The sequence below is a fragment of the Hyla sarda genome, chromosome 2 (assembly GCF_029499605.1).
Source record: "Hyla sarda isolate aHylSar1 chromosome 2, aHylSar1.hap1, whole genome shotgun sequence".
Classification (NCBI taxonomy): domain Eukaryota; kingdom Metazoa; phylum Chordata; class Amphibia; order Anura; family Hylidae; genus Hyla; species Hyla sarda.
The window spans coordinates 499046543-499060201 of NC_079190.1; the positions used below are offsets into that span (position 1 = coordinate 499046543).

General features: G+C 41.6%; 1 protein-coding gene across 5 annotated transcripts in view; it reads right to left on the reverse strand.

Annotated features, from left to right (window-relative positions):
- Positions 1-1242: 1242 nt before the first annotated feature.
- The window catches only part of LOC130358108 (cell surface glycoprotein CD200 receptor 1-B-like), a 75123-nt gene continuing 62706 nt past the window's right edge, over positions 1243-13659 (reverse strand). For all 5 annotated transcript variants that reach the window (XM_056560930.1, XM_056560931.1, XM_056560933.1 and 2 more), the window contains 4 exons: positions 6080-6343; positions 5250-5349; positions 2817-2868; positions 1243-1625 (listed from right to left, as the gene is read on the reverse strand). In XM_056560930.1, the coding sequence (XP_056416905.1) occupies positions 1488-1625; positions 2817-2868; positions 5250-5349; positions 6080-6343 (554 nt within the window). In that variant the 3' untranslated portion in view covers positions 1243-1487. The remainder of the gene's footprint in view (positions 1626-2816; positions 2869-5249; positions 5350-6079; positions 6344-13659) is intronic.

Consider the following 13659-nt stretch of genomic DNA (forward strand, 5'->3'; position numbering starts at 1 on the left):
AAATTGAAAGGGTTATGATTTTTAAAATGTAAGTAGGGAAAAAAGAAGGTGCAAAAACGGAAAAACGCTATGTCCTTAAGGGGTTAATTACATATAACATCCCGAGTGGTTAACATAGAGTAATGTTGTTACTGTTATTTTAAAGGGTAGCTCCCACCATCACTTTTTTTTTTCTGTCCCTGCCTATTATCCATCTATCCCTAACCCCCTCCCTGCCTTTAATTTTTTTTTTTTACATATTAAAAATGCTTTTTTGTCTGCCTGGTAGTGTGCTCACTACCAGGCAGACTTCCCCAGCAGGCACCACGTCACTGATGCCTGCTGGGGCCAGCACTTCTGCCCGTAGTTCATCTACACAGGGTGCCTCCAGCTGTTTCCCCACTGCATCTATTGGCTGTCAGGGCATGCTGGGAGTTGTAGTGGGGAAACAACTAGAGGCACCCTGTATAGGTGAACACCGGTGCACATACCGCTCCCCACTGCGCAGCCCGCCACGCAGCCTTCAACCCCCCGCTCCCTTGGCCCCGTCGCGCCGCTCAACTCACTCCCCCTCCCCCTTAGTTCACCCAGAGTACCCCCTCTCTGCTGCACAGCCCGCAACCCCCCCCCCCCGGCCCCGCCACTTCGCTCAACCCACTCCCGCTTAGTTCACCTATTCAGTGTCCCTCCAGGCTTCCCCACTACAACTCCCAGGGCATGCTGGGAGTTGTAGTGGGGAAACTGAAGGCATACTGTATAGGTGAACAGTATATACAATACTTGAACATATACATAATACATGTATACATAATACAGTGAACATAATACTTTACCTTGTCCCCGAGCCTGCGCGCGTCCTCCTCCTTCAAAGTGCTCGCTCCCGCCTGTCTGATTGACAGGCGGGAGCGAGCACAGCAGTGATTGAATTTCGACTCATTGCCAGGCTTCAACGAGTCGAAATTCAGTGGTGACGTCACTGCTGAATGCATTCGGTCACTAGGAGGGCGACCCCTAGTGGCCGAATTTAAAAGTGATTTTAAACTTTTAAAATCGCTTTTTTAAATTAAACTATATTAGAGATATGTTGTAGTACTTAAGTACTACAACATATCAATTTTTTGTTATCATGACAGTGCCCATTTAAACATATGTGCCCATTTATTTCTTATTGTTGCTATCTTTGGACGGGACGGCTGCAGTCAGGAATAAGTACAAATGTGCTTCCCATTGTTGTGTATGTTACACAACCAACTGTTGTTGGTTAAATAATATATATGATATTTATTGAGTTTTTAATGCCATGAACCAGTAAATACAGATAAGTGCAAATCACCTTCACATCAAGGCCACAGAAAACATTACAAAAAATTATTTTCCACATTTACAATTTTTTTTTTTGCATAAATCTTAGTTCTTTGCCGATTTAATAGTTTTATTAGTAAGTGGAAGAAAACAATAAAAAAATAAATAGATTATCGGTTCCATACGGATTCAAGAAGTGAAGGATTTCATGCTATATGATTTCGGCGGTAAGTCTTTTCTCCTGTTTGGTCAGCTCCTTTATATTCTGCGGGGTCTCGGCCGTAGCTGTAGATGGTGTTGACTTTTTCAGTGAAACTTGCATAGGGCTCCACTTCTTCCTCAAACTGAATATAAAATTAGAAAGTAAGTAATACAAATATACATATGTAAAAAAAAATTTTTTTATGTTAACCATAATTAAAAAAAAAATGTTTTGATGATGTTTTTTTCAAATTTTCCATTTTACTCTCTATATTTTATAATAATCCTTAAATCTTGCAGTTCTCATTCTGGCTACTAGACCTAAAACTAAGCTGAGACTTCCTGTTCTGTACAAATCCTTTCCGAGGATGCCTCTCTTTTCAGTTCAGACAGGATTGCAGTGAAAAGTGACACCAGTATATAGATAACACTGGATCCACCACCATTCACAAGAGAGATAAGCATCCCCCTACCTATAGAATGACCCCTGAAAAGGTCTCAGATAAAATCTCCAATTCATGTAAATGAGACAGCTCCAGTCTATTGTTGTCTATGTCCATGGGGATTGTCCTAAACAATTTCACAACATTTTGTTAAAACAGCTCAGGCAAGATGGATGCCCCCATAATAATGTACAAAAAAAAATAAAAAAATTGCAATCAGAAAATATGAACTGATTAGAAAAGAAAGAACATGTTTCAGTATCTGGCTCTAATCAGGAAAAAAACTATCTAGGTGATACATTGCATAATTAAGTTGGTAGCAAAGTTAATGAAATCACATACTTGTATATAAAGCCACATACTTGTATATAAAGCTCTATACTGGGGCTACACTGCAACTTTTTACAGCACAACTAATTGATTTTACAGTGGTTATCCAGGATAATATAAACATAAGAGCTTTCTCCCACAGTACTCCCCGAGATCTCCCGGCATACTATATACTTCAGCTCACCTATAGAGATACATGGAGGGGCATGTCAGGCTGGGCAGGAGATTGCGGTAGAGGTCCAACCGCTGGGATAAGATGTTCTGTACAGGAGTTCCCCTTTAAAGGGGTACTCCACTGGCCAGCATTCGGAAGTAAATGTTACGAACGCTGTATTTGCGCTACGGGAGTTGGCCATGCCCATCATGATATCATGGCCATGCCCCCTTAATGCAAGTCTATGGGAGGGGGCGTGACAGCCCCCATAGCGCAAAAACAGCGTTCGGAACATTTACTTTCGAAAGCTGGCCAGTGGAGTACCCCTTTAAATCAATGAACAAATTAAAGTGCTGACAGATCAAGTATCTAATAATAATAATAATTAATAATAAATCAGTTCTCACCACAGGGTTGTCAGGTGTGGCCAGACTCTCCTTATTCATGCTAAAACAAGTTCTGGAGAGATATAAGTGAAATTTTTTAAGCATTTATTATGGTCATCAGATCTCAACAGTATTATTTAATGCAGTATAATGTGCATTTCTGAGTTTTTTTTTAATAAAAAAAAAAAAAAGTGGAGGTTCGATCCAGAGACCTTCATCAGACACAAATTAGAGAAGAACGCTGCAGTGAGTGCAAGACCTGGTGCATGGTGTATTAACATGCATTTTCGAGGAAGAACCATCCTCTTCATTAGGTCTTTTCTAACAATGCATTTTGAGGAAGAACTGTCCTCTTCATCAGGACAACATGTTTCAAGGAAGAACTATCCCCTTCATCAGGTCCAACAGGATAGCATGTTTCAAGAGAAATTATCCTCTTCTTTAGGTCCATCAGGACAACGTATTATGAAGAAGAACTATGGTCTTCTTCAGACTTATCTGAGAAATGTGTTTCAAGGAAGAACCATCCTCTTCATCAGGTCCAGCAGGACAACATGTTTCGAGGATGAACCATCTTATTCATCAGGTCTACCAGGAGGGTCGGGGCATTCTTCCTTTGAATAGTGTTGCCCTATCTGTTCCTAATGAATCTTTTATTATTTTATATGCCTGGGATGGCTGTTTGAATTTGCACTCCCGGTCAGCGTCTGTATCTTTGGTCAACCTACTCTGTCCTAGAATTTGATCCACAGCTAGCTACTGGCTATGACCACCAGTCCACTATACCCTCTACATTATGCCTGTGTTTCCCAACTAGCGTGCTGTCATCTGTCCGGGCATGCTGGAAGTCGTAGTTTTGCAACATCTGGAGCCATCCTGGTAGGGAAGCACTGCACTATGCCCTCTTTGATGTTTTGCTTGGCGTGTAACCCACATAGGTGAGTAAAGTGCCTTTAACCTCTTAAGGACCCAGGACGTATGGGTACGCATCATATCGCGGCGGGCCCAGCGTCATAGTGAAGCCGGGACCCGCCTCTAATAGCGCGCGGCACTGATCGCTGTGCCGCGCGCTATTAACCCTTTAGCCGCGCGCTCAAAGCTGAGCTGCACGGCTAAAAACTAAAGTGAAAGTTGACGGTTAGCTCAGGGAGCTTTTCGGGATGGCCGCGGTATAATCCTGAACAGCTGTAGCACAGGAGGAGGTCTTATTACCTTCTCCTGTGCTGTCCGATCGCAGAATGAATGCTTCAAGCCTGAGATCCAGGCTTGAGCATTCAATTGCCGAAAAAAAATGATTGATCCATTCCTATGGAGATGGATCAATCAGTGTAAAAGATCAGTTAATGCAATGTTATAGCGCCCCCTATAGGAGCTATAATGTTGCATAAGAAAAGTGTAAAAAAATCATTAACCCTTTCAATTATCCCTTCCCCTAATAAAAGTTTGAATCACCCGGCATTTCCAAGAATAAAAAAAACACAGTGTAAATAATAATAAAAATAAACATATGTGGTATCGCCGCGTGTAGAAATGTCCGAATTATAAAAATATACCGCTTTTTTAACCACTCGCTTAATGGCGTATGCGCAAAAAAATTCAAAAGTCCAAAATAGCGCATTTTTTATCACTTTTTATACCACAAAAAAGTGAATAAAAAGTGAACAAAAAGTCTGATCAGAACAAAAATGGTACTGCTAAAAACTTCAGATGACGGCGCAAAAAATTAGCCCTCATAGCGCCCTGAACACAGAAAAATAAAAAAGTTATAGGGGTCAGATGATGACCATTTTAAACGTATAAATTTTCCTGCATGTATTCATGATTTTTTTCTGAAGTGATACAAAATCAAACCTATACAAGTAGGTTATCATTTTAACCGTATGGACCTACAGAATAAAGATAAGGTATCATTTTTGCCTAAAAATGTACTGCGTATAAACGGAAGCCCCCGTAACTTACAAAATAGTGTTTTTTCATCAATTTTGTCGCACATTGATTTTTTTTTCCCATTTCACCGTAGATTTTTGGGTAAAATGACTAATGTCATGACAAATTAGAATTAGTGATGCAAAAAATAAGCCATCATATAGAATTTTAGGTGAAAATTTTTAAGAGTTATGATTTTTTAAAGTTAAGGAGGAAAAATTGAAAATGAAAAAACGGAAAAAGCCCGGGTCCTTAAGGGGTTAAGATATTGGCCCCTCTTCTGTTCCCCTTTTGTTTCTGCTTATCTTATAGAACAGGCATAGGCAACCTTCGGCACTGCAGATGTTTTCGACTACATCTCCCATGATGCTTTTGCAGCATTTTAACTGAAAGGGCATCATGGTAGAACTACCTGGAGATGTTTGTCTTTGCTGTCATAGTAAAACCAAAAAACAATAAATGTACTATATATATATATATATATATATATATATATATATATTTTTTTTTTTTTTTCCAAAGAAGTACCTGAGATCTGATCGCTTCCAAAACAATATGATTCCAAGAAGCAGCACGAACAGCACGAGGAAAGCTATTACACCAAGGATTACGATTAATTGATTTGATTCTAAAGGTTTAAAAAAAAAATAATAATAATAATAGTGAATATGTGGTACATTTGCTGCACCTTAAAATGTAAAATTTACCATAAATAATCAGTAATACTAGTCAAATAACATCAATATTAGCCCCTAAAAGAGGGGTTGTAATTTAAATGGGTACTCCGGTGGAAAAAATGTTTTAAAATCAACTAGTGCTAGAAGTTATAAATTACTTCAATTTAAAAAAGTATAGTATTATAGTGTATTGTAGTATTCAGCAGCTAATAAGTACTGGAAGGATTAAGATTTTTTAATAGAAGTGACTTAATCCATCCAGTACTGATCAGCTGCTGTATGCTCCAGAGGAAGCTGTGTAGTCCTTTCCAGTCGGACCACAGTGCTCTCTGCTGCCACCTCTGTCTGTGTCAGGAACTGTCCAGAATAGGAGAAAATCCCCATAGCAAACCTCTCCTGCTCTGGACAGTTCCTTACATGGACAGAGGTGTCAGCAGAGAGCACTGTGGTTAGACTGGTAAGAACTGCTCCACTTCCTGTGGAACATACAGCAGCTGATAAGTACTGGAAGGATTAAGATTTTTTTTATAGAAGTCATTTACAAATCTATATAACTTTCTGGCACCAGTTGATTTAAAAAAATAAAATAAAAAAATAATAATAATAATGTGTTTTCCATCGGAGTACCCCTTTTCCTTTTCATATTCTGTTGGAACATATGGTGGAATAAGTGATACAAACCAGAAGGAGGTCTTTTTCTGAAATGTCTTTCTATAGAACTTTTAAAAGTGGGATGAGACACGATGCAGGTAACGTCTGTGAAATTGGTGGAGTTGTATGAACTGATGACTGTAATGGTTGTGTTCTTCTTTATAATGATCTCTTGAGACGTTACTGTGTTTGGATTCTTTGGGATCCAGGAGATATTTGCTGCTGGTTTCCCACGGATGGCTTGGCACTCTGGATATCCATTTTCATTAGTCTTTACTAAAATAAATGGTTCAGCTAAAAGTACAAAAAAAATGAAGAAATAAAAAAAAAAAATTATTCCAAGTCTTGTTTTAAAATAATATTTTTCAGATTATTGTATGTGAGTAAAACATTAAAATGACACCACAATTTTATGTACAAAATGCCAACCTTCAAATTTTTATTGTGAATATCTCAAATTCGCGAATATTGCAAATATATTCGCTGCATATTCAAAATTGGGAATATTATCTTTTTTCGCATATTCGCATATGTCAATATGCGCATATTCCTTCTTTTCACTTGTGGGCCAATTAGAATGATGCAAATACACTTGTCAGAGGTTATCAACAACATCCCTAGCAACCAATAGTAAAGTTGCCCACTCCCCCCCTCACTGTTTTCTTCCTCAAATACGCGAATATTCACATATGCGAATATAACGATCGTGAATATAGGACGAATATTCATCTATATATTTGTGAAATCTCGTGAATTTGAATATGGGCAATGCCGCTCATCACTACTCATTAGTACATACAGTATATACAGAAGACCGGACGACCCGCTCAAAAGAGACAACCCCCCCCCCCATAAAAACAAACCTGATTGCAGCTTCTAAAGCGAAAGTGAAAGTATCCCGGCTAGTCAGTCGGGCTGTTCGGGACAGCCGAGGTGAAATCGCGGCGTCCCGAACAGCTTACAGGACACCGGGAGGGACCTTACCTGCCTCCTCGGTGTCCGATCGACGAATGACTGCTCCGTGCTTGAGATCCAGGCAGGAGCAGTCAAGCGCCGATAACACTGATCACAGGCGTGTTAATACACGCCTGTGATCTGTGAAAAAGATCAGTGTGTGCAGTGTTATAGGTCCCTATGGGATAAAAATGATCAGTATAAGAGATCAGTGTGTGCAGTGTTATAGGTCCCTATGGGATAACAATGATCAGTATAAGAGATCAGTGTGTGCAGTGTTATAGGTCCCTATGGGATAAAAATGATCAGTATAAGAGATCAGTGTGTGCAGTGTTATAGGTCCCTATGGGATAAAAATGAACAGTATAAGAGATCAGTGTGTGCAGTGTTATAGGTCCCTATGGGATAACAATGATCAGTATAAGAGATCAGTGTGTGCAGTGTTATAGGTCCCTATGGGATAACAATGATCAGTATAAGAGATCAGTGTGTGCAGTGTTATAGGTCCCTATGGGATAAAAATGATCAGTATAAGAGATCAGTGTGTGCAGTGTTATAGGTCCCTATGGGATAACAATGATCAGTATAAGAGATCAGTGTGTGCAGTGTTATAGGTCCCTATGGGATAAAAATGAACAGTATAAGAGATCAGTGTGTGCAGTGTTATAGGTCCCTATGGGATAACAATGATCAGTATAAGAGATCAGTGTGTGCAGTGTTATAGGTCCCTATGGGATAACAATGATCAGTATAAGAGATCAGTGTGTGCAGTGTTATAGGTCTCTATGGGATAATAATGATCAGTATAAGAGATCAGTGTGTACAGTGTTATAGGTCCCTATGGGACCTATAACACTGCAAAAAAAAAAAAAAAAAGTGTTAATAAAGGTCATTTAACCCATTCCTTAATAAAAGTTTGAATTACCCCCCTTTTTCCCATAAAAAAAATAAAACAGTGTAAATAAAAAAAAATAAACATATGTGGTATCGCCGCGTGCGTAAATGTCCAAACTATAAACACATATCATTAATTAAACCGCACGGTCAATGGCGTACACGCAAAAAAATTCCAAAGTCCAAACAAGTGTATTTTGGTCACTTTTTATACCATTAAAAAATGAATAAAAAGTGATCAAAAAGTCTGATCAAAACAAAAAACATAGCATTAAAAACTTCAGATCTCGGCGCAAAAAATGAGCCCTCATACCGCCCCCTACGTGGAAAAATAAAAAAGTTATAGGGGTCAGAAAATGACATTTTTAAACGTATAAATTTTCCTGCATGTAGTTATGATTTTTTCCAGAAGTACGACAAAATCAAACCTATATAAGTAGGGGATCATTTTAACCATATGGACCTACAGAATAATGATAAGGTGTCATTTTTACCGAAATATGCACTGCGTAGAAACGGAAGCCCCCAAAAGTTACAAAATGGCGTTTTTTCTTCGATTTTGTCGCACAATGATTTTTTTTTCCGTTTCGCCGTTAATTTTTGGATAAAATGACTAATGTCACTGCAAAGTAGAATTGGTGATGCAAAAAATAAGCCATAATATGGATTTTTAGGTGGAAAATTGAAAGGGTTATGATTTTTAGAAGGTAAGGAGGAAAAAAACGAAAGTGCAAAAACTGAAAAACCCTGAGTCCTTAAGGAGTTAATATAGTAATGTAGGTCAAAAGGTTGAAAAAAATCCATCTAGTTCAATCCATATCCCTTTTGTGTCCCTAATGTGTTGATCCAGAGGAAGGTAAAACATTTTCTATGACATAGAGAACAAAGAGGGTCTCAGCACCTTTCTACCTGTTACTTCACACCTGTTACCTATGTGCTGAAGATCCCGATAGTAGTAGGTACAACTGCTACATGTATAGACTGATGAACACCAACTGATGAAGAGTAAAATAAAAGAACGGAGCACTAACCGGTACTTGTAGTAGAATATTCCTTTATTATTGCGGGTACATCTTGTGCGAGGGAGCGGACTGCCCGATGTCGCTCTTGGTAGTCCGCTCCCCCACACAAGATGTACCCTCAAGAATAAAGGAATATTCTACTACAAGTATCGGTCAGTGCTCCGTTCTTTTATTTTACTCTTCATCAGTTGATTTTCTATAACATAATATGTACTGAGTGAAGTGCTGAGAGTGATGCGGCAGTCCCATGTAACCCGGCTCTAGGCACACACAATCTTTTGTCAATGGAAAGGCTGCGCGTGCGTGATGCTATTATGGCGCATCCATCAACACTGTGTGCTTGTGATGGTGCTCGGGGAGTCCTTAGTGTTGTAGTGAGTGCAGTAAATCAGACACATGGAAGCAAGAAGAAGGTGCGAAACAAATTTACTTGTGACACTTCAGATGTAGACAGCAGTAACAGTTTGTTTCGCAAAGTCCCAAGCTGTAAGCACTGAAAGGGTTACTGTAGTGTGCAGAGGAGACATGTTTGCTGCAGTGTATCAGTGACCCAATAAACTTTGCTTGGAATATGAATTAAAGGAGAAGTATCATGCTGAAAATATGTAAAATTTAACGCGAAAATTACTAATATGCGAATTTAGCGAATATATGACGAATATTCGTCCATATATTCGCGAAATATCGCGAATTCGAATATGGCCCATGCCGCTCAACACTAGTCATAGCATTGATCCTGCTGAGACACGTGGCAGCTGGAGTGTCCTGGTGGTTATCCCCCCGAATCTGCAGTCGGTACTGCTAACCGGACCAGGACCACGAGGCAAGCAGCGCACGGTTTTCTCTATGTGCAATCGGGCTCTTTCAAAATTTTACCTGCAAGCTCCCTCTCGGATATAGTGGATAATGGACACCCTCAGCAAAGGGAAGCCTAGGTGTAGAACTTGTTTTTTTTTTCTGTCTAGTTCTCTTTGTGGTCTCTCCTCTTTTTCAACTTGTCTTTAAAGGGGTACTCCGCTGCCCTGCTTACGGAAGTTTATTGTTCCGAACACTGTGTGCGGGCTACCCTGTTCAGGGCCGCCCCTCATGACATCACGCCCGCCCCCTCAACGAAAGTCTATGGGAAGGGGGCGCGCCCCCTTCCCATAGACTTTCATTGAGGGGGTGGGCGGGACATCACAAGGGGCGCCCTGATCACGGAAGCCTGCACACAGCGTGTTCGGAACAATAAACTTCCGGGCGCTGGGGAGAGGAGCTCCGGAAGCAGGGCAGCGGAGTACCCCTTTAACTAAGGACAGGTGAGTATAACCTTAGGGTATGTTCACACTGCCGAATCTCCACCTGGATATATTCAGGGTCAGAGATTCCGTCTGAGCTGCCACTGACGAATCGTTTGGTACTTGGACTGTGCAGACCTGCGCTGTCACCACTGAAGTCTGTGCGTGATTCTACTGCTACAGATTCCGTAATGTGGATGGGTCAGCAGAAGTCCCATTCCCACCAATGCTAGATTAATGCAGAGGAATATCTGAGCAGAATTCCTGGTTTCAATTCCGCACTCGAGATTCCGTAGTGTGACCATACCCTTATATAGACCTCCTCGACCTATACCTGCCATGGGATTTTTCCCTTTAATGGAGCCTAACGCATTGTTAAACCTTGCAGTGCTTTACTGGGCAAAACACAATAAATCATACACATGGAATAAAGACATATTTTTTATGACAACCCGTTCATCCACCACCCAGGACATTACACGAGCATTCAGCTACTGGTTGTTCATATAATGCTCCTGAAGTACCAGAAGAAATCATCCTTATCCCATGTATGAACCGTATACAATCAGTATTGCATTGCTAGAAAATAAATGTGGTAACAACATGCTGGGGCTGGAGAGGAGTCCTCCACTACACCCCAATGCCAATTTCGGCTTCTTCATCAGGATGTGGGGTTAACCAGCAATTGGCATCTTTAAATGGGTACTCCGGGGAACTAAACCCATAGCCCATCCTTTCCCTCTCAACCAACTTATGTCTTTGTCTAAATATCATTCATTAGCTATATAGAGCAGTTTCCCTCTTTCAGCTGCCACTTACATGCAGGGAGTGAGAGAAAAATGTAATTCTCAAATCCACCTTGTCTTGGTGTAAACCCCTCACTAAGACTAGCCCCCACCCTTAAAGGAGATGTCCGGTGCTCACTTTTCTTATTTTATCCGTTCCGGGCTGAAAAATAAAAGAAAACAAATTTTCTCTTACCTGCCTAGGCTCCCCCGGTGCTCCGGTACAGGTGTTCGGTCCCCGGGCTGTATTCTTCTTACTTCCTGTTAGCCCGGCACATCACACGGAGCTTCAACCTATCACCGGAGGCAGCGATGTCCCGCCTCGGCCTGTGATAGGCTGAAGCTCCGTGTGACGTGCCGGGTTAACAGGAAGTAAGAAGAATACAGCCCGGGGACCGAATGCCTGTACCGGAGCACCGGGGGAGTGTAGGCAGGCAAGAGAAAGCTTATTTTCTTTTTTTTTTTTTTGCAGCCCGGAACGGATACAATAAGAAAAGTGAGCACCAGACATGTCCTTTAAGGACAACACCATGTGATGATTTCCCTCTGGTCTAGAACTCTGGCTGTAAAGCCACACCTCCCTTCCCCTCCCTGTTTGAGGAGCTTGTGAGCCGTGAGAGAAAAGCAGTGAAGATTCTAAGTCACAACTGAGCACATAGCTGCTGTTTTTCTGCTGAAGATCTAATCACTGACTGCTGCTATTCAGAGCACAGCATGATTTATTGCTGGGGGAAGGGTAGTCTGAAAGAAAAGAAATGTACAGTATGTGTGAGCTTCAGTGTAAGCCTGCACACAGATAGTGAAAGCAGTTGGCTGGCAGCCATTACACAGAGCTGCACTGACTTCTTGTAGTCTGTGCTGCAAACAAGGACAAGGGATTTAGGAGACATCAGGGGCCAAAGGAGCTGCCAAACCACATGGACTACAGGGAACACAAAACAGGTATTGTGGTGGCTTTGGGGAATTTTTTTTCTCTTAACTTCCCAGGAGTACCCTTTAAATAAATAGTGACATCTCTGGAAGCACCACAACGCAAGTTGAATCATCAGTGTCATGCCCTAAGCACACTGCGGCTTTCCCCCATTCTGACTACACACAGGCTGTTCACCACTAGATGTCACCCTGGCAATATATATATATATATCAATAACCACACAAATTCAAGTGCATCATTATTAAATTATTATTAAAGTGCATGATGCCATATAACAACAAAACGATAAAAAAAACAAGAATTAATAAATATAGATGCCTAATTATATATACTCATAAATTCATTAAATAGGGACAGACAAAAAATAAATAAATAAAAAAAAAAGCTGTGCATTAAGAAGAAAACTGGGTTAAAAAATACGTAATGTGCATATACATTAATTTATTAATGTATAAAACTGCACGTGATTTGATGTAATGGAGAACTTAAAGGGGTACTCCGCCGTTGACATCTTATCCCCTATCCAAAGGATCGCGGATAAGATGTCAGATCGCTGCGGTCCCGCTGCTGGGGACGCCCGGGATCCCCGCTGCGGCACCCCGCTATCATTACAACACAGAGCCCCTTGTGACATCACGGCCCTTCCCCTTAATGCAATCTGACATGCGATCTGACATCTTATCCCCTATCCTTTGGATAGGGGATAAGATGTCTAGGGGCGTAGTACCCCTTTAAGGGATATAAAAGGAGCTGCATGTCTTGATTGGTCTAACAGTGTTGGAACACGGGGTAAACCCTAGGAGTCAGGGTCTTTTTTATTTGAAATTTAATTCCAATAAATATTATTACCCTAAATGAATCAGAGTTCAGTCAGACACCGCGCGGCGGCCAAGCAGAGTGGGATTCCATTGGTGAGGGACTCACAGAAGAGCTGGGCAGCCAATCTTACTGGCTTGTGCAGGACACATGATGGTGGTGCTGCACCTACATAGAATAAATGTCTGCTCCTGGCTTTCACGAGAGTATATACTGTAGGGTGTAGCCGTCCATAAGTCTTTACAGCTCAACTGGAGGAATTTATCTACCTACTGGGGGACACTTAACTGCCAAGAGGGTCATTACAGTGTCGTAGTGGGGGCTCCCGCAGCCCCCGCGGTGCGGGGGGTCCCGTCTAGGCTGGGGCATCGGATTATCACGGGCGCTTTGGAGCACCTGCTCCAGGCCCCCGCGCGCCTAGTGAAGAAGGGGGCCCCCGACCCGGCCACCACAGGATCGGGCCCCCCGTTGCTAGGGGGCCCGACGCCCGCGGGGCCCCCATTGCCACTCCACTAAGACATACCGCAAATCCCCCCCGCAGGCACCTCCCAGCCTTCGGCATGCGGCCCGTGCGGCTGCGTCATCACGTCAGTGAACACGTGACGTGGTGCCGGCTGAGAGGACAGCGCGGGAGATAAGCGCCCACCAGCAGTTTTCCAGCGCCAGGTGGGCGCTCAATCAAGCGACAATCAAACACATCGATCAAACACATCAATCATTCATACAGCATTCATTCATTCATTTACTCATTCATTCAACATTTCTGTATGTATTAATAATTTATTAATACATAATGTAATGTTGAATGAATGAGTAAATGAATGAGTGAATGAATGAATGCTGTATGAATGATTGATGTGTTTGATCGTCGGGTGATTGAGGTCAATGACATGCATAGTAATTGCTGTGGGAAAATTTTTCATTCATA